Source organism: Anticarsia gemmatalis, chromosome 10 (assembly GCF_050436995.1).
Source record: "Anticarsia gemmatalis isolate Benzon Research Colony breed Stoneville strain chromosome 10, ilAntGemm2 primary, whole genome shotgun sequence".
Taxonomy (NCBI): Eukaryota; Metazoa; Arthropoda; class Insecta; order Lepidoptera; family Erebidae; genus Anticarsia; species Anticarsia gemmatalis.
In genome coordinates this window covers 1484301-1505056 of record NC_134754.1, presented here as the reverse complement: position 1 = coordinate 1505056, position 20756 = coordinate 1484301, and the positions used below count along the sequence as shown (strand labels likewise).

General features: G+C 43.1%; 1 protein-coding gene across 4 annotated transcripts; it reads right to left on the bottom strand.

Annotated features, from left to right (window-relative positions):
- Positions 1–1646: 1646 nt before the first annotated feature.
- Isha (Insulator su(Hw) mRNA adaptor) lies at positions 1647–20612 on the bottom strand. 4 transcript variants are annotated; one of them, XM_076119503.1, is made up of 23 exons: positions 20449–20612; positions 20085–20375; positions 19437–19578; positions 18849–18937; positions 17477–17658; positions 16853–16934; positions 16574–16639; positions 16012–16136; positions 15458–15589; positions 14863–14987; positions 13644–13852; positions 10863–12869; positions 10367–10626; positions 9943–10025; positions 9643–9729; positions 9091–9233; positions 8375–8491; positions 7746–8044; positions 7221–7331; positions 6587–6801; positions 5870–5974; positions 4988–5026; positions 1647–4707 (listed from the first exon to the last, which is right to left on the bottom strand). In XM_076119503.1, the coding sequence occupies exons 1-23, from the start codon at positions 20482–20484 to the stop codon at positions 3077–3079; spliced, it is 6576 nt and encodes a 2191-aa protein (XP_075975618.1). In that variant the 5' UTR covers positions 20485–20612; the 3' UTR covers positions 1647–3076. The 4 variants fall into 4 exon arrangements, with proteins under 4 accessions (XP_075975618.1, XP_075975619.1, XP_075975620.1 ...); XM_076119504.1 differs by having other exon boundaries at positions 5870–5968; XM_076119505.1 differs by lacking the exon at positions 4988–5026.
- Between the last annotated feature and the right edge of the window lie 144 nt (positions 20613–20756).

The window sequence follows — 20756 nt, the reverse complement described above, 5'->3', positions numbered from 1 at the left end:
GACCGTCTAGCTAGCCGCTGTTAACTTTAAAATGCCAATGCCATCCAGCCGAATTTGATTATGTCCATCTTATTATTATTATTAATGCAAAAGCTAAATCTCACATAGTATGATTACCAATAAAGTGTAGCGTTATTTATCAATTTGTTAGGTATTCTGCATTAATTACAGATTTGCATTATTATTACACCTCTACGTCTTCGGTTAAAACCGCATGATGTTGTGAAGTGTTAGGTATTAAAAAAAAATAACCCAATGATGATCCACTGTTGGGCCAGGGTCTTCCTTCTCCCGTAATGAGGATCTAGGCCTCGAGTCTACGTTGGCTTGCATTCAAAAACTTTTTTTTAAAGAACTCTCTGGCATTCGACGCTGTATCACGGTTTTTTCTTTTACTGTTTGAACAAGTGATAATACACACAAAACGTCGTGAAGTCATTGGTGTTACCTCCACTACTAACCCTCTGTCATTTCCGCGTGGTAGGCTTATAGCACTCAGCTACCACTTCTCTGATGAAAATAAATAAATGCGCTATGGACATTCATGATACTAAAATACTAATAGACCCACGATGGATAAAATTATAGCAAATGGTTGTAGCAAAACCCAGCCAATTAATATATCCCTCTATAGAGTTGCTGTAGTTAAAATATCTACATGCTCTTATAAAAAGCAACTTTTTGCTAACTTCAAAAAAGAAGGACGTACCATGTTAGAATGTTTTATTTTTTTGTTCATAGATTACCCTGCCATCTGTGGATGGATTCTTTTTTTCTCTATTTGAAGGCGTTTACCGCCAAAACGCCCAGCGCCATCTAGAATGGCCTTAAATTGTCACACCATTTCGGTGACACTGATTCAACTTGCCCAAATAAGAATCGGTTAGCTTAACCACAAGAGGGTTTTGAGAGGTATTTTGTTTTACAAATTACCATCATCATCGGTTGGTATGTTCGCAAATGATAGAAATGACGCTACTTAGTTTAAAACATTTTTTTAGCTTAGTGATTGAGGGTCCTGTATGTAGTTCTATAATTTTACTAAGGGTCTGTTAACATGGGCAAGGGATTTACAATTGATTTCATTTATATAGACACTTTAATAGAATTATATTTAATCAGTAAAGAGATGTACTTTTTTACCTACTATTAAATAAAAGTAAATTGTAAACAACATACAAGTTTATAAACTGCAAGAATAAAAACAAAATAACCTCCACTTTTTAATCTAAAGGGCTTTAATCACGAATGCTTTTAAAATTTTTGATATTTACAAAGTGGAAATTTTAATATCAACTTTAAACAAGACAAACTACTTTGATTTAAACCAAGCGTGATAAATTATTAAAATCTCTTGGATGTATAAACAAAAAGTAAATTAACTTTTCTGTATAAAACAAATAGTGGAATTGTAATTATTTTATTAGAATGGGCAGGATCGCTTTGTTTCTTGTCCTCTGTTACTTCATATAATGTGAAGTAGACGTCGACGTTTGTACGAGGCTGTGGATCGCTGAAATGACAACAAAAACAACGCACATACTAGTCAATGTGTGCAAAAGTGACCCCGTACGTCGACTGAGGACAACACGCCGGGACCAGCTGTATTCAACACACGATACGGTATCTAATCAAACATGGCTCCAATGAATTTTATAAAATTTTATTCAAGCAAATATGACAAACATTGAAGCATGCATTGAAATTATAATGTTTATCTACACAGCTAAAATATACCTAACATTGAAATGTTCAAATTAATGGAGTAGGTAAATCTCAATGACATTATAAGACTCACATTATAATTTTATAAAAATATGTTACATATAAACACCGATACTATGAAGCACTGTTCTTCAATTAAAATATACTTATTGACAGCCTAAGATAAAACCTAAATCCATAAACAATTTAACTACAGATATAGTGCCTATATAAATTTATAAAACATGTTTATATCTATCAAATAGATTTAAATAGTCGTTACTTTAAAATCCATTCCCTACCGCCACCAAATTACCTAGAGACAATGAGTCAATGATTAAAGTCAGTATAGATTTAGAAAGTGCGAATAAGTAACAACAAAACGTTTGGTGGTCTAAAGTTTAAATAGCATTTAGTGCAACACTCGTTGCCAAAAAGAAAGTATACACAAATACAATTCGAGATATCGAAGTTAGTAAAATAAAAATAATGAAGAACTTAATAAAACAGTCGTTACGTCGACATAACGTATTTACTAAACACATGTCCATTTTGTTAGAGATGAGAGTGTTCCTTGATGTTACACCAACTCTTATGTATTCCAGTGCTGATTCGGGTGACGAGTGACGAGTGACGCTGCCGCCGTTGAGGTATTTTGCACACATTGCTAGCGATATAATATGTCGAAATGGTAATCATTACTTATAATAAAGACTCAATTAATCTACAATATTATTATTAACGGAAATATTTTTTACAACTAGTATTGTTCGATTCCATTTCGACATTATGCAATAATAAAATAAAGACGCCCGCCGAGTACAATTGTGCAAATCTGTTAATGCTTGATAGTTCAGTTATCGTTGCAACATGACAAACGGCAATTAACAACTTTATTTAGTTAAATTTTAAAAATTCTAAGCAAAGATTTTTAATATTTTTATACACGAGGATGTGAATTGAACGGCATTAGAGTTTCGCGGGCATGTTGCAACGTGTCTATAGTGTGTTGTGCCGGAGCGTGCAATTGTTCTAGACGCGCGTTGAATGTGTATCATTAGCAACCGTACCTGGCCCGGGTCACTCGACTTGAGCGCCCAGGCGCGTTCCTCTTCTACGCCCGATGCGTGCCGGCGATCAAAACAAAACACCACTTTGGTAACCAATAAGGCACTCGTATATTTCAACTCTGTTTCGTGTATAAAAAAATATCTTTGGCGTTATAACGGTTCGGCAGCGTAGCTACGCTTTGTGCGGCGGGTCCGGCCACAAAGCGTAGCTACAGTGTGCGGCGCGGCGCGGCGTGCTCGGGTCCGCGGCGTCACCCGAATCATTTCCACTTGAAATACCCCACTCTCCATCTCTGCCTGTGTCAAGCACCCTCTCTGTTCTCGGCGCTGGTCCGCGGCTCGATGGTCTCGGTCTCGTCGCTCTGTTTGCTCTCCACGTTGAATATGTCGTCGGCTTTCGGGCTGACGGGCGCCGGCGCCGGGGCGGGCGTCGGCTCCGGCTCTCTGCGCTCGGCGGGCGGCGACTGTCTGTCGTTGTCAGTGTTTAATGGCAGCGAGAAGCTAGTGTCGAGCGCCTCTCCTGAATCGTAAAGGTCGGGCGCGGCCTCCTTCCTCTCGGCTTGCACCGGAGGCTCATAACGCGGTGGTTCGACGCTATCCTGGCTATCGCAATTGGTCTCCTCCGTGCGGTCACGCGAATCGTAGTCTTCAGCTGGTTTGAAAGCACGGTCATCGTACGAGTCTTCCCTGTCCAGCTCAGGTGCAGGTTCACGTTCGGGTTCAGGCTCAGGTTCAGGTTCGGGTTCGGGTTCCTGTTCCTGTTCGCGTTCGCGTTCGCGTTCACGTTCGCGTTCGCGTTCATGTTCACGTTTACGTTCATGTTCACGTTCATGTTCACGTTCATGTTCATTTTCCTGTTCAGCTTCCTGTTCAGGTTCATCTCCGTGTCCATGTTCATGCTCGGCACGGTGCGAGTCCGGCGCGGAGGAGTCGCTGTACTGCGCCGGGTGCTCCTCGTGGGGCGCGGGCAGGTCGCGCGGCTCGCTGTGCTCGGAGGGCACGGACGCATCGCCGGTGGCGTCGTCGTCGGCGCCGAGCTCCATGGCGTCGGGCGGGACATCGTTATCGTTATCGGTCGGCTCCGCACTCTCGGTAGTCTCGGCGGCCTCCTCCGCCGCGCCCCACCTCGACTTTCTATCTCTCTCGCGCCTCGAGTTTCTCTCGTCTTTGGGCGGCTCTGTCGGTTTTGGAGCGTCCGTTTCTTTCGGTGCCTCCGCCTGTTTGGGAGCGTCCGCCGGTTTCGAAGTCTCCGGTTGTTTGGGAAGTTCCGTCTGTTTGGGAGGCTCAGTCTGTTTGGCGGCGTCCGGTTGTCGCGGCGCGTCCGGCTGTCTAGCGTTCTCCGACTGTCTCCTGGACCTGTTCTCGTCGTAAGTTCTTCTCCTATCGTTGCGTTCTCTGAAGCGGTCCTCGTGTTCCCTGGGGGGTCGTCGGTCTCGGCGGCGGTCGTCCCAGTCGGGACGACGGTCGCGGTCTCCCCAATCCCGCTCGCCGCGGTCTCGGTCCCCTCCGCCCCAGCCTCTGTCGGGGAACTGTTCGCGATCATCGAAGCGTCGTCCGCGATCGAAGAATTCCGGGGGACCGTCGAATCGCGGCGGTCCATCGAACGGAGGTCGGTCTCCGTCGAACGGTGGTCCGTCGAACTGTCGCGGCGCATCGAACGGAGGCCGAGGTCCGTCGAACGGCGGTCGCGGCCCGTCAAACGGAGGGCGGGGCCCGTCGAATGGGGGACGAGGCCCATCAAACGGAGGACGATTGATAGCTTCGAACGGCATCCTGCCGAAGGCTGGACGCTCGAAACGCGGTCCGCCTTCAAACAGCGGGGCTCCATCGAACGGTGGTCGCGGACCGTCGAAGGGTGGGCGATTGAACGGCGGTCCCATGCCGTTAAAGCGTGGCCCGAACGGTCCGGGTCCTGGGCCATCAATCCATGGTCCTGGAAAAGAGGTTGGCAGGAAATAAGCCTAAATTCTAGTGGTGGGTAGGCTTAAAGGCATGCGCAGACCAAACTGGAAGGAATCGCACTGTCAGGGGTAAGAACCCATATTTTAAAATAAAAAATGGAATAAAAAGAATACAAACTATAGAAAATTGCTTTAATTTATCAGTGTGATAGAGGTCAGCGGGAGACGATTAGTTCATATAAACAATGCGAGGCGTCCCTTCCTAATTGGTAGTACGCAACTATATATGTACATAGCCTTGTCTAGCCGTACCTTGCATCGGTTGCCTAGGCGGTCCTCTCATTCTCAATTCTGTAAATTGAAACAGTCTTTAAGACTTAACTATGATACCAATACTACTGTACAAAATAATTGTTCTAATTTCCATCACCAATGTGTATTGAAATTGAAACAGAAATTAAGAGAAGAGAGGAGGAAATAAATAAATACTTAATTTAGTAATGCAACATAATAATTAATAAGCATAAAAAAATCAACTCAGGTTTTAATTTACATGTAAGGATTTTAAAACGTTGGGTGAATGTTGTAAAAAAAATGAAAACGCTTAAAATCGTCAAACTGGGTTAGGGCCAACGACATTTCACATAACTTTACTTGAGAAATAATATTTTTTACAGTCAATGTATAGAGACACTGACCAAATCAATAAATTATTTCTGAGATAAAGTTATATGATTATGAAAAAGTTAAATAATGTGAATTACAATTTTTGATGACAAAAGATCGCAAAAAATGGAAGTCACGGACAGAGGATTTTTCCGAAAAGTGGAATGAAAGGCTAGCTAGCTAACGACAGTTACGTCATTTTCAGTTCGCTTGGTGTAGGGATGTTATGAATATGAAAATTACGGATTCGCATTTAAGATCCGTTACGAAGTTACTCGCATCTTTCAACAGTTTACGAATCGATAGGTTAGGATTGTTAAGGAGCATAATGTTCCTAGGTCTGACTAGGAGAGAAGGTATGTTTTATTAAAACAAGCTATGAGTTGGACTCTCATACTAAAGATTGGCATCAAATAGCTTTAGACAGAGATAGGTGGAAAGAGGGGGCCTTTGCTCTACAGTGGGACAATATGGGCTGATTATAATGCTGCTATAGTTAGTTAGTTAGGTGTAAGGCGTGGTTCATACCGGCGCGGAAGTGCGGCGCCATGTGCGGCGGCGGCAGGCGCGGCGGCGCCAGCGGCGTCCAGCTGCTGTCGCCCGCGCCGCCCGGGCCCGCCTCGCTCTCTGCAACTGAGCACACACACCTTGTAGCTAACCGCGGTGAGATCCACTCACTCGACAGTATAACATATGAATAGTACGAAGAGATCGATAAAACGTATGAAGAAAAATTGCAAATCCAATATACACCTAATCAACAAAAGAAATCGGACCTAGGTCCCCTTAGTAGTTGACTGGGTTAACGAAAAATGATAAAACTTGTATTCGTAAAAGGTTCACCCAAAACGCTCACATTATGAAAATTAAAATTATTACAGACTGAAACATTATATTCCGCACTCATATGATCCCTGCGAAAATACGATATTGTGACGTCACTATATTTCTATAGTCAAAGTCAAAGTCAAATATGCTACTTTTATATACACACTAGCTGACATTCAGCATTGATACTGTATAGATCTAACGACCTATACTCATACACACCAAATAATCATAAAAAAACAAAAAAAAATCAAACCGTTTAAAAAAAATCGGCTTCTAGTTAATGACATGAGATTTAACTTTAACATTACATAGCACGATCTCTGTTAACTACTAAAACTACTACCAACTAACAAACTATACTATCCCGCATTCCTTAGGCATACAAAATCAATACACATTATTCAAAATTCTCACCAGCATCGAGGCCGATAGGTCCGTCATGTCGTGGCGGCACGCGGTCGATGAGCGGCGGCCTGTCCCTTGTCTCGTCGCGCGGCTCGGCGTCGTAGTCGTGCTTGTCGTGCGCGGGCGGCTTGCCGTTGGCCATCTCCCACAGCCGCTCCTGTAGGCTCTTCTCTGGGTTGTCTGATGTGTTCGCTGTGCGGGGGGACTTCTCGCGACTGCGCTCTCTGTGAACAAAAGTAAGGATTGGTACGTTGTTTTATCGTTATAGTATGTGTCAAAAGATTTTATTTGGTGTTGATTCCATTGTATAAAGATTAGTATGTAGTAATTTATTTGTTATGAGATTTTCACGAATTAAATCATTAAAAAAAGGCGCTGGAACACTGGACTGCTTTGTCATTGGTAAATAATTTATAGCAAAATAAAATTAGTTCGAATCTGAACTTAGACAGAGATGTAAAATGATTGCAATTTTTTTGCATATGATTATTAAATACAGGAAAATTACAAAAAGTTATAATTACAAAATAATTTCATAAAAGCCACTTTTGGGACACTCATGTATCTATTTATTTACTCTTCAAAATATTGTCCAATACATGTAAATTTTAATAAAATCTGAAAGTTTAGAAATATGTCTCACCTGTTATTATCTCTGTTGTTAAATCGGTCACGTTCCCTGTCCCTATCTCTGTCTCTGTCTCGCCTGTCACGACCGCGATCTCTGTCACGATCCCGCCTGTCGTCGCGTTCCCTGTACCAAAAGAAACAGTTTTAGTAACATTTGCCACAGAAGTTTTAGTTACTTAACATAAACATCAAATTCAGAAAATGCAACTTCTAATGTATTTTTTTTCTTTAGAGACGTTTAAGAGCTCCTTTATGTACACGATGGCGAGTCGCGTAACACATGAGTGAATAAGTAACACGCAGAATATTTGGGTCTGTCCTATCGACCTTATACGCGATCACATGTTTGAATATTTTAGTCTACAACAATGCCCACCAACCAGCTCTGATATACGAACACTAACTTGAATGAATACTTTTGATCAAGTCTAGTATTTGAAATAGTAGTTTTTCTTAGCATAATAATACGTCGTTCTCCTGAGCTAAGCAAAGGCTTCAAGATATAAAATTAATTGTAATGCAATAAAACAACACTCACCTATCTCTATCCCTGCCTCTATCACCTCGATCGCCTCTCTCCCTGCGATCTCTATCTCTTCTATCCCCACGTTCTCTATCTCTCTGATCGCCTCTCTGATCAGCCCTCTGATCACCTCGTCTATCGCGGTCTCTGTCCCTCCTATCTCTCTCCCTGTCTTTCCTCTCGTCGTCTTGTTTGTCGTCCGTGGAGGGAGGTGGTTGACTCGCGTTGAATGGCGGAGGTTCGGATAGATTGAAGCCCGGAGGTGGTTCTGATGCGTTGAAGTTTGGTGGCGGTTTTGATAGTAACGCTTGGATCTGGGTGAAGAAATAGACAAATAAATAAAGTGCTTTTGTATATAAACTCAAGAATTATTTGTTATTTTATCACTATGACATGTTTTACAAGTTATTCACATCTATATCTGTGGTGTTAAGGAAAAGGCTTTAAGTTATCATGGCGACTAAAAAGCCGGGTTTACAATAAAGGACCAAATGTCTTGCGATACACCGTTAGCGACATCGGGTGCAGTAAAATGACGTTGCCTGACTTTGCTTGACATGCTACGCTTGATACGTCGCTAGAAACGTAAAAGTCGCGAGATTTCGTGAAATATAGTATTTGTGGTTAAGCATTCCTGTATTTACCTGATCAGGCAGTAGTGCAGGCGCTTTGGAGTCGTTGACATCACCGTTGGTTTCATCGTGTTGTTCTTCCGTGTCTAATTCCATTGCGTCGTCACTGTGACTCACTTCACCAGTCCTCTGTATTATAATAGCAATGTATTAGGAATCTTAGTTATTATCAACATAAAGAACAATTTTTAGAAAGAGTCAAAAGTGCGATAAATTATACAATATTATACATTCTGCGAAGGATTCAGCTTAAGTATTATATATTCAGACGGCTTTCGTGGCGCACTGGTTAAGGTGGTCACTGCCGCTACATTACTGCTTTGGGAGGGCATGGGTTCAATTCCCATACTGAATAAATATTTGCGCTTTTCACAAATAGTTGTTATATGCCTGTTTGCCTTTTGCGTTTGTTGTGTGAATTTTTTGTAAGTTTCCACGACAGCCCAGCAATAATAATTGTTAGTGCGGGAGTTGATATTAAGAAAAACTGTAAAGCTAGGCAACATGGCATAGATTAAAATGCTACTCTCAGTCAGTTTCATTAGTATAATACGCACGAGAGTAAAACAAAAATAACGAGTGTAGATATCTGTTCAAAGTAGACTTAATAATAGCCACAGGAGATTTTTTTTAACGTGCTACAATATTGTATGAATGTCAAAGTGGACGATGCCTATCTTTCTGGGACATCGTTTATGTGTATATCAATAAGCGGGTGCTACACTCACGTTAGGCTGCGGCACGCTGGGCGGCGGCGTGTTGTGCGCGGCGTGCAGCGCGTGGTGCAGCAGCGGCACGCCGCCCACCAGGCTGCTCACGCCCACGCCCACGCCCACGCCCAGCAGGCTGCTCAGGAACCCGCCCACCATGCCTGGCAAGATAAATAATGATGTTAAAACATACTGGCTAGCGAAAAAAATAAATTTAGCAATTAGCATATATGTACCTACATTCATTTTTAAAACGTTTCGCCCCGGTTTTCAGTTATATTACAAAAAATATTTTTTAACACAGTAAACCTTTCTCTTGAATCACTCTATCTAATAAAAAAGCCCTTTTAAAGCGACTTGGTTCAATACTATGCAAGCAGAATTAAAAAAAACTTGGATCAATAAAATGATACCTTAATTGTTTATTATTTGTAGCCAGAAATACTAGCAAAAATTAACAGATATAACGGTGGAAAGCTAAAATATATCTGAGGAGTTAAATTGTATGGCAGGAAAGTTAGAACGCAAGCGGTGCAGACTGAGTCCGCTAAGATTTTTAAAACAACTTACTAGGTTGTGGTATTGACTGCGGCGGCATTCCAGGAGGGAAACGTAGCAGTGGACCCGCTGGAGGTAGCCCTGTGTCACTTTGTAGACCTGGACCAAACAAATAATACAATTATAATACATATATTGTGATTTTACTCTGAAAGCCGATTTGTTCATTTTCAAAACAAGACATAAAATTAACTTTTGTTTTTGTTATTCATATTGGAACTGCGGGGGTTAAATATCCAAATTTGAACCCCTTAAATAAAGATTAAAAAAAAAGAAACAAAAAAATGAAGACGTGTGTGACGTATTATTTACCTGGGACTCCAGCAGGTAAGGTAGGCGGCCTGATGCCGGGAGGGATTCCTGGCGCCATGCCGGGTGGCATACCAGGTGTCATACTGCAACAAACATCAACATTAGAAAAACTATCTCAATTCCACACAGTACTTGGGCCAAATATCAAGGCACAAAGTTAAGGTATAGTTGGATAATTGGATATATTATATTTATCATTTCAAGTTTACGTCTACAGTCAAAGAATCAATCACTCATTTACGTTTTAGGGTATCGATTTTATTTGGGTTAAAAATGTGGTATTACACCATTAATTATATTAAAATAATAAAATATTTTTTTATGTTGATTTTATGAGGAATATGTGTTTTCAAATGTATGTAACTAATTTTAATAAATAAGTCGTGTTTATAAGATAATATCAATAATCGTTATTTAATCTTACCCAGGCGGTGGCATTCGTGGAACTGGTAACGTCATACTAGCATTTGGCGTCGGTATATTCGGCGGTAGTGATAAGTTAGCACCGGCTAGTGTCGTGAGGTTGGGAGCCAAGGTGGCGGGCGGCAGCGTGGTGGCCAGGCTGGAGGGAGGGAGCGGCAGGCTGGTGCCCGCCAGGTTGGGCAGCGCACTGCCCGTCATGTTGGGCAACATGCCCGCGCCGCCCAGCATCGAGATGTTTTCCATCATCGATTTGGGGAGTATCTGTTGATAAATTGATATTAAAATATGATGTTATAAAAAGTTTTGCGAATAAAACAGGAGCATATTTGCGAATACAAGTGATCAAGATGTGAGGCGCACGCACGTATACGTATACGTACTGTATGCACGTTCGTTTCCATGGCACGTGTGTACTAAGGTGAGGGTATGGTATTTAGCTGGCCTAAAAACGATATTAATGTTCATAATGAGCGATAATAATGGTAAGTGTAACAGACCCGTGGCGGCAGCCAGGGCGGCAGCGTGTCCTCGTCGACCGCGCCGCCATCCTCGAGCGCGTCGAGCGACAGCGCGCCCAGCGCCCAGCGCGCGTGCAGCGCGGCCCACGGCAGGTACGACACGCCCAGCTCCGCCTCCCAGTAGTAATAGTAAGTGGTACATACCCGTGGCGGCAGCCAGGGCGGCAGCGTGTCCTCGTCGACCGCGCCGCCATCCTCGAGCGCGTCGAGCGACAGCGCGCCCAGCGCCCAGCGCGCGTGCAGCGCGGCCCACGGCAGGTACGACACGCCCAGCTCCGCCTCCCAGTAGTAATAGTAAGTGGTACATACCCGTGGCGGCAGCCAGGGCGGCAGCGTGTCCTCGTCGACCGCGCCGCCATCCTCGAGCGCGTCGAGCGACAGCGCGCCCAGCGCCCAGCGCGCGTGCAGCGCGGCCCACGGCAGGTACGACACGCCCAGCTCCGCCTCCCAGTAGTAATAGTAAGTGGTACATACCCGTGGCGGCAGCCAGGGCGGCAGCGTGTCCTCGTCGACCGCGCCGCCATCCTCGAGCGCGTCGAGCGACAGCGCGCCCAGCGCCCAGCGCGCGTGCAGCGCGGCCCACGGCAGGTACGACACGCCCAGCTCCGCCTCCCAGTAGTAATAGTAAGTGGTACATACCCGTGGCGGCAGCCAGGGCGGCAGCGTGTCCTCGTCGACCGCGCCGCCATCCTCGAGCGCGTCGAGCGACAGCGCGCCCAGCGCCCAGCGCGCGTGCAGCGCGGCCCACGGCAGGTACGACACGCCCAGCTCCGCCTCCCAGTAGTAATAGTAAGTGGTACATACCCGTGGCGGCAGCCAGGGCGGCAGCGTGTCCTCGTCGACCGCGCCGCCATCCTCGAGCGCGTCGAGCGACAGCGCGCCCAGCGCCCAGCGCGCGTGCAGCGCGGCCCACGGCAGGTACGACACGCCCAGCTCCGCCTCCCAGTAGTAATAGTAAGTGGTACATACCCGTGGCGGCAGCCAGGGCGGCAGCGTGTCCTCGTCGACCGCGCCGCCATCCTCGAGCGCGTCGAGCGACAGCGCGCCCAGCGCCCAGCGCGCGTGCAGCGCGGCCCACGGCAGGTACGACACGCCCAGCTCCGCCTCCCAGTAGTAATAGTAAGTGGTACATACCCGTGGCGGCAGCCAGGGCGGCAGCGTGTCCTCGTCGACCGCGCCGCCATCCTCGAGCGCGTCGAGCGACAGCGCGCCCAGCGCCCAGCGCGCGTGCAGCGCGGCCCACGGCAGGTACGACACGCCCAGCTCCGCCTCCCAGTAGTAATAGTAAGTGGTACATACCCGTGGCGGCAGCCAGGGCGGCAGCGTGTCCTCGTCGACCGCGCCGCCATCCTCGAGCGCGTCGAGCGACAGCGCGCCCAGCGCCCAGCGCGCGTGCAGCGCGGCCCACGGCAGGTACGACACGCCCAGCTCCGCCTCCCAGTAGTAATAGTAAGTGGTACATACCCGTGGCGGCAGCCAGGGCGGCAGCGTGTCCTCGTCGACCGCGCCGCCATCCTCGAGCGCGTCGAGCGACAGCGCGCCCAGCGCCCAGCGCGCGTGCAGCGCGGCCCACGGCAGGTACGACACGCCCAGCTCCGCCTCCCAGTAGTAATAGTAAGTGGTACATACCCGTGGCGGCAGCCAGGGCGGCAGCGTGTCCTCGTCGACCGCGCCGCCATCCTCGAGCGCGTCGAGCGACAGCGCGCCCAGCGCCCAGCGCGCGTGCAGCGCGGCCCACGGCAGGTACGACACGCCCAGCTCCGCCTCCCAGTAGTAATAGTAAGTGGTACATACCCGTGGCGGCAGCCAGGGCGGCAGCGTGTCCTCGTCGACCGCGCCGCCATCCTCGAGCGCGTCGAGCGACAGCGCGCCCAGCGCCCAGCGCGCGTGCAGCGCGGCCCACGGCAGGTACGACACGCCCAGCTCCGCCTCCCAGTAGTCCTTCCACTCGCGACCCTTCACGCCCTTACCCGGCGCCCACGCCACCTGCACACGGACGACCGGTTTTAATACAAAGCTCGAACGATATGCTTGGTTACATTGATAACCAAAGTGAAAAAAAAAGTGATTGACGCGTACGACAACGCGCTGCCCCAATAATTAAAGTTATATAAAAAAAAGCATCCTCGCGGAGCACACTCTAAAATTAGTGATTCCTGACTGAAGCACAAAATAGCGATGCGACTGAGACGTAATCATGAGGTCAATTCGAAAACTGTTTTAACAGCGCGATAATCTCTACACCTGGTTTACCGATCATATCAATCATAATTTAATCCTTCTTTTCAAAATAGGTAGGCACTAAAATTTATATTTTCTGTAAATAAAGTATCTAAATATACTGTTATCTGTAGTGTGTGACAATCAGAGCCATCATTGCACCAGGGCACGGACTAGTTCACCGCGCCGGAGACTCGTCAGAGAAAACCTCCGCCTCGTCTGCAGCGCGACAACAATCGTCCGTAGTCTAAGAATGGTTTGTCTTCATCATACTGTCACACACTACAGCGGAAATATCTATTTCATCAGATTTTACTTCTCTTTTTAAAATATAATGTGAAGGCAAAAAATCTATCTGCTTATGATCTCGTACACTTTTTTTTTATTTAAGAATTTATATTGAATAGATAAGATTGTTTTTGACTCTTTTGTTACATTAAAGAAAATTAGATGTAATTCGCAAATTTTTAGTTCACGAATTTTGTTTAGTAGTGTACAAGTGTCATAATAATTTGAATGTAATATCGTGGAGATACTCACGGTGATCTCCTTGGAGTGCAGCTTGTGTCGGTTGAGCTTGGCCAGCGCCTTGCTGGCGTCGCGGCGCCGCTCCATGACCACGAAGGCGCAGCCGCGCGGCGCCACCACGTCGATGGCCGCCACGCCGCCCACGCCGCCGAACAGGTCCGACAGCTCCTCGGGCGTGGCCAGCTTGGACAGGTGGCCCACCCACAGCGTCGTGCTGCACACTGCACGACACACAGACAACTCAGTCTCGTATAAATAACATAGCCGATATCGGCCGTTACGCCCGCTAGAATTCGGGCACGTGCTAGCGTCTACGAGCGCGTACGCAAAACTGCACAAACGTCGCGAGTGTCGGTTCAGCGCACTACGTGTTTGTCGGCGCCCGGCAGCGCGCATGGAATGACTAAGTGAACAGCGTCGTACGTGCGGGGATAACTAACATTCAAACAAACCACTTTTCACGCAAACATGAATCTGTAGTATCTGTACATACGACCGTTCGTATAGTTACGAAGTGCAGGACGTGACGTCAATCGACATTTCGTCCGTCTATGAATTCTATGGACTCCGGCCCTACGGTGATCTAAGTCGACCAGTGCGAGTTGTAAGACTATCTCAAAGAAACCTGACTGAGTAATCGAGAATTCAAGTGTCTTTTAGAACTAGCTTGTTCTTTTGTTCTTTAACCCATTAATGTCCCACTGCTGGGCAAGGGTGTCCTCCCGTAAATAGGGAGGGGTTAGGCCTTGAGTCCACCACGCTGGCCAAGTGCGGGTTGGGGACTTTGCATGCCCTCAATAATGTTTTTTTAAACAAATTTTTAGGCATGCAAGGTTTCCTCACGATGTTTTCCTTCACCGTTTGAGCATATGATAATTATTTCTAATACACACATAACTTCGAAAAGTCATTGGTGTGTTGTCTCGGGTTCGAACCTGCGACCACTTGCGTGGGAGGAGTCAACTTATACCACTCGGCTATCACTGCTAGAACTAGCTTATGAAAAAGAATTATCGATTATTCTAACAGTAACGAACCTGATAGCAAAATAGTAATAAAACCTAACATACCCATAAAATACTGTAACAGTTCTTTAAGATATACACTGTTCAATTGGCACTTGGTCAGCCTTGTAACATCAACTCCTATCTCCTCCCTCAGTACAGGAAGAAACCCATTACCAAGTTACCAACAATAATAGATTAAATTTAATTTTGTTTTAAATACTCACCACTCAGGTTTTCCTTCTTTATCGGCGGTAATCCTTTCTTCTCTCGTTCTCTTTGTTTTTCTCTCTCCGCCTCTCGTTCTTTGTAACTCTTTTCCCTATCTTTCTCTCTGTCCTTGTCTCTTTCTCTGTAACAATATAAATCATTATTAGTTTTTTAATTTTCAAACTATAACGACTTGTACACGTGATACAATATTGCTGACGGGTCTTAAACACAATAAGAATTTTAAGGTTTACGATACCGTCAAATTTATGTAAGTAGTAAGTAGTGACCACGATCGATTCATTCGATTGAAAAGTTCTAAAAAGGTATCGGTGACCGGTTAACATTGTCAACGCTTTTAAGACCTGTTAGCAATTTTGTATTAAAGAAACTGTTGTTTAGGAACTTGTGTTTGCAATTTGCGCATTCACGATGTTGTTTCATATAGTCATAAGAGTAAATTTTATAACATTGGACAAAATTAATATGTAAACACAAATAGCCTTTTTTTTTTAAAGACAGCTCCCGCGCTGTCTGTTTAACTTGTGTCGCGGGGACTTTTACAACCATGATAACAATATTATTATTGAAATAATAATAATGACAACATACCTTTCTCTATCTCTGTCTCTGTCACGGTCCCGGTCCCTCCGTCTCCGCGGCGAGCGCGACCGCGAGCGCGAGCGCCGCCGGCGGCGCGGGGATTTGGACCGGGAACGGTGGCGCCGGGACTTCGGCGACGGACTGCAGACAAAACAAGGGGTAAGACTATTGTAGCGACATTTGTAGCATTTCTATTTTTCGTAATAAGTAACGGATTCTTCTAAATATAAGCTTCAAACTTGTATAAAGCTATAACAAGTTTGGTGACGTGAAGGCTTTTTCAAGTATGTATAAGGAATATAAATTCAGATGATATTTTTTTTCGACCACAGACTGACTATTATGCTAACAAACTGCACTGTAGAAGCAGTGAAGTCAGTCAGTCGGAGCGCACAGTGGCAATATTAGGGCCAAATTCTCAGCTTATGCATAAATTTGGTATGTAACAGAAAAGTAATGACAAGTTTTACAAAATTCCAACTGATTATTTTATAGATACTTTATTAGAAGGAAAACCGGAGCTTGTTCTAAATAAATCGTAAAGTATTTAGTGTTATAATTACCTAGAATCATTAGCATCAGGTATTTCTATAACTTGCGGGCCAGTCTCGACGAACTCTATGTCCGACTCGTTGTTGCCCATGTCGTCTTTAGGCTCCGACTGTTTCTGACCCTCCTGCTGTGATGACTGTCAATAAAACAACACAATTATTAGTTTAGCTAGATGACGATGAACACAAGTTTAATTTATAATTGATGTTGGCGAGTTGTAGTCTGCCTTTGACATGAAGTCGTATACGTATATGCGTGGGTCACAGACTGGTGTGTAGACTCCATAAAGTAATATAATTTAAAGTATATTATTATACATTCGGATCTCTTTCCATCAATTTCGTTTTGCAAAATAAATATTTCAATTTCAGAAAATGAAAGTAAACTTTTACAAACAAAGGATGAATGGTACAAAACAACCATTACTGTTTTTTAAGTTTAATAAAATACAGAAGCATTCTTATTAATCTTGAAAGTATAAGGAAAATTACATATTTCGTTTACAACAATAAGCCATTGTATTTTTAGTTGTGAGAATGTGATATGAGAACAGATTAATAAGGTCATACATACCATGAACGAAAGGCCCTGATTTTGATTTTGTTGCATTTGTAGGTCAGACATCATAGGCATCAGGTTCTGAAACAAATAAGTTTAATTGTATATCGTCCGGTTAAAATCGTAGTTTTCTTACATTTCCGAGCAAACTATATCATAGTATAGGCGATTGTCTAGCTATTATTAGCTAATTGTAATCACTGATCATATTTATTTTTAGGTTTGATATTTGATTTGCATGTTTTAGCACAACATAATTGGTGTACTTAAATAAAATTAAAGATGTATACTCACAGGTATCTGCATTCCAGTCATCATCTGCATCTGCGCTTGTAAACTCTGCAGTTGTCTCATTATCTCAGGATTTGTAAGTATACTGGAAAGAAAGAAGGAAAATTATTAACACATGGAATTAAATGATTTATCGACTTTAGCTACATTCGATAAAACCAACAAACTACCCAACGGTTTTTTTATACTTAGTTCTTTTACACAAATATGCTTTTTATTTCATCACTCTAATAACTTGATAAGACGGTAGACAGACATGATCAGCTAGAGGTCAGATTTAGGATTTTTATATAGCCTCACTTTGCGTTTATGTTTTTGTATCGTGGTTCATGAACACTGGAAGATAAGTGATTGCGATTTAAACCAACTTGTTGATACTAAAGCTGTTTAGAGAGAATTTGATGGTCTTAACTGAGATTCGAAGTCACTCAGTACTTCTGCAATACCCAGAAAACCTTCTAGGTGGAGTGCAGGGTTATGCAGGTCCCTCACCAGAAGGGCGGGCGTACCCACTAAACCACTATGTATGACCTCACGACCTCTCAGCGTCAACCGGCGGGATAACTGCCGGAGCATGTACCGTACAATGTGCCCCAACTTAGGGGTCCACGCAAGATCATATCTCACCTGCCGAGCGCATCCGTGGGGTTCTGCGTCGCGTGCTGCGTGTTGTGTTGCGGCGCGTGCGTGGGGTGTGCAGAGTGCGAGTGCGCGGGCGGCTCGGGCGCAGAGTCGTCTTCGCTCTCGTACTCGAAGTCGTTCAGCAACTTGCGGTTGAACTTCGGCTGAGGGTCCGGCTCGTCCTGGAACTGTACACACACATTGTTATTGTCATATACTGGTCATTGCAAGGCACTATAGTACCTTATTATAATCTTAATAGCCCTAGTTTATTCTTGTAAAATGTTCCTTCGGCACAATTTGGAAACAATCATTCATAAATGTACTTTTGTTGCGCATAATTAACATATTATCAGGCAGAAATTGATGCAATCATTGACTCAGTTTACTGTTAGATTTTTTGTTCAATAAAATATGTAACAAGATAAAAATTATCTTAATTAAGTTTAATAATAATGATATGAATCATATCAAGTAATATCAACTAGATAAGTGATTAAATTGTAAACCATGACTACACCGTTTTTTATTTGTTTTTATTATGAGCTGCCATAAACATAGTACACACAGATAAATAATTATATGTAAATTAGTAGAAATGTAGTGGCCATGCATGTTGCAAGTCTATTTTAGTAGGTCTGCGTTTGTAAACCACTAAGAAACATAGTTTTGATTACTTGTTACCATGGCAACCAAGGCTAGCTTTGTATGACAACAATTTGAGCAACTTTTATTTAAATTAATGTATTAACATGATAATTATATTAATACGGTGATCATTGGGTTATAATTTTATCCTACAATATGGGCATAGGACTCCCATAATGAGAGAAGTCTATCATTTACCATTTCTTCAATAACTATTTTTATGAAGTCACTGGCGAAATTTATCTATATTTTGTTTGCCATTAAAACTAATCAAAATCTATTATACATATTGATAAAATTATTGGATTTGAACCTTTAACTGTGTACAGGTAGTGGTTAAATACCATTCACTTATCACTGCTAATATGCTTATTATTATGTATATGACACTTGTTTTATGACAATAAAGTAGACAGAGGAGAAAGAAATGCCATGACAGACCCTTGAAAGACATGCACACACATCATATAAGTGATGTCCTTCTTAAAGGTCAGGAGTGAAGAACTCTTAAACAGAGTGGCATTATTTACCCCCGGTTTCTGAGGAACATTTAGCGGCAGTTAATCTATTCAATTGCGTTTTTTTGTATGAGTTTTAACACTATTGAATAGATAAACTGCCGCTAAATGTACCTCAGAAACCGGTGGTGTGTCTGCAAGCTCTATGGAAAACAGACATGATTTTATGAGTGTGTGTAAAGAAACTAGTCATGACATGTGTAAATATTTACCTGATCTCCTCCCATGGGCGATGGTGCAGGAGAATGCTGAGGTGGTGATAACTTGTTGTCCGATGAGTGACTCGCATTCAGACCGCTTCCTGTAATAGTACATTGTTTATGTTATCAAAATGGCTCTAAAAGTATTCTATACAATACAACTTCAGTTGAGGTATCAATTTTGCTCTATTCTCAATAAAAATATGGCAAACAGTTTGCCTTAACCATGGAGTACCATTTTAAATTATGAAAGATGGTTTTATAATAATATTGAAGAATTTGTTTTCTTATGCAATTACCCATATTTTTGTTCAGTGATGCTATAAAATTGTATTCTAGTTGAAATTAGGTGAGCTATTAATATAGTGTTTGTTTATACAGAATTTTAATTTCAACATCATAAACAGAAATTTGGTATAGGTAGCTTTCATTTAGAATATAAACTTGTACTACTGTAACTAGAGTAAGGGTCATATTTCATGACTAATGTATTCTACTTGATAAGCAAACCAAAACTTAATAACAAGTGGTGAAACCTGGGCAAAATGTTTGATTGATTATAAGACTGAAGAGGTTTTAAAATATTTTATAAGATCTTACCATTAGCAGTATTGTTTTGTTGTTGTTGAATCTCTTGATGTAATGGATGGTTGGGGTCCGCCATGTCCAGCAGAGGCTGGATGACTTGCGGACTGAACACATTGTTCTTCTGCCATAAGTTTAGCACCCTGATTATGTTGCGCTGGAATATATGACGTAAATAATTGAGAATAAAGTCCTATTGGTTACAAATTGATAAGGATCAAAACAAATGATAATATTAAAATGATTAGAAAATGTATTGAGATATCAAATAAATAGTAGAAGTGGGTTTTTTTATAGTGAATGGGTGTGTACCTAGAAATAAAAATGTTTTTCAAAAGAAAGTTTTGTCATAAACAGATTATGGAAAGTAACAATTACTATGTAAAAAGTGAAAACATCATATTTCAATGTTAATCTTAAGATTAGTAACATTATAAAATCTTATTAGCATTACAGATGAGGCAATATTTTCCTCCTTGTTTACAACACAATCACTTGTTAGTTAAGCTACGGCCAATCATGATAAGAGACCTCTTAAAAATCACTTTCAACTCTCTGTTATCAGGAATCTGTGGGCCGGGTCCGTTTCTTACATTATTTGTACAACACATAGATAAGAGAGGGACAGATTATAACCTAAAACAGTCATTTTATGTAACTAACCTTATCTTCGGGAGGACATCTGAACAAGTTAGCGAATGTTTGTTGCATGTTCTTCGCGAACCTCGGAGCGAACACATCCTTGTCTTGTCCGAACTGATGCCGCGACTGTCTCACGATCGAATCTATCACGTAAAGACCAGGCACTTTGTACTCTGGCTTGCACTTCTGTATGAACTTTTCAACACTGTGCACTACATGTTTATAGAACTTTATGGCTTTAATAGCTCCTCTGGTGATAGCACTCATTTTCGCCTTTGATATAGGCGGTTTGTTGTCGTACAACCCGGATAACTGTAAGAAAAAGATTGTTAATATGATGCCACGGAACATTTTGTACGATACGACACCGAAGTGAATTAAATACCTCCGCGTTGAACGATTTAACTTCCGCCATATCCATTTTGTTGTATTATTTATGTTCACTAATTAAATTACTAAATTACACTGCCATAATATTTAATTTGAGAAAAGAAAATCATTTTCGTAGCGGAGTCAACATGCTCAAAATTACAAAATGGCGTGTGTAGGTGTAGTTGTCTATGAAAGGCATGAGTTGAAAATACGTTCGGGAATATTGAAAGGCATGTAGATTTATGTGGAAAAAATCTATAAGTCAATCAATGAAAAAATCACAAATATTCTCGAAGGTATTTTCTACCTAATGAAGATATT

Coding starts and splice junctions, on each gene's coding strand:
- Isha (XM_076119503.1), bottom strand. CDS start 20,484: ATGGATATGGCGGAAGTTAAATCGTTCAACGCGGAG. Junction 16,137..16,573: donor ATCAGGGCCTTTCGTTCATG/GTATGTATGACC, acceptor TTTTATTGACAG/TCATCACAGCAGGAGGGTCA. Junction 10,627..10,862: donor CGCCCTGGCTGCCGCCACGG/GTCTGTTACACT, acceptor ATTTATCAACAG/ATACTCCCCAAATCGATGAT.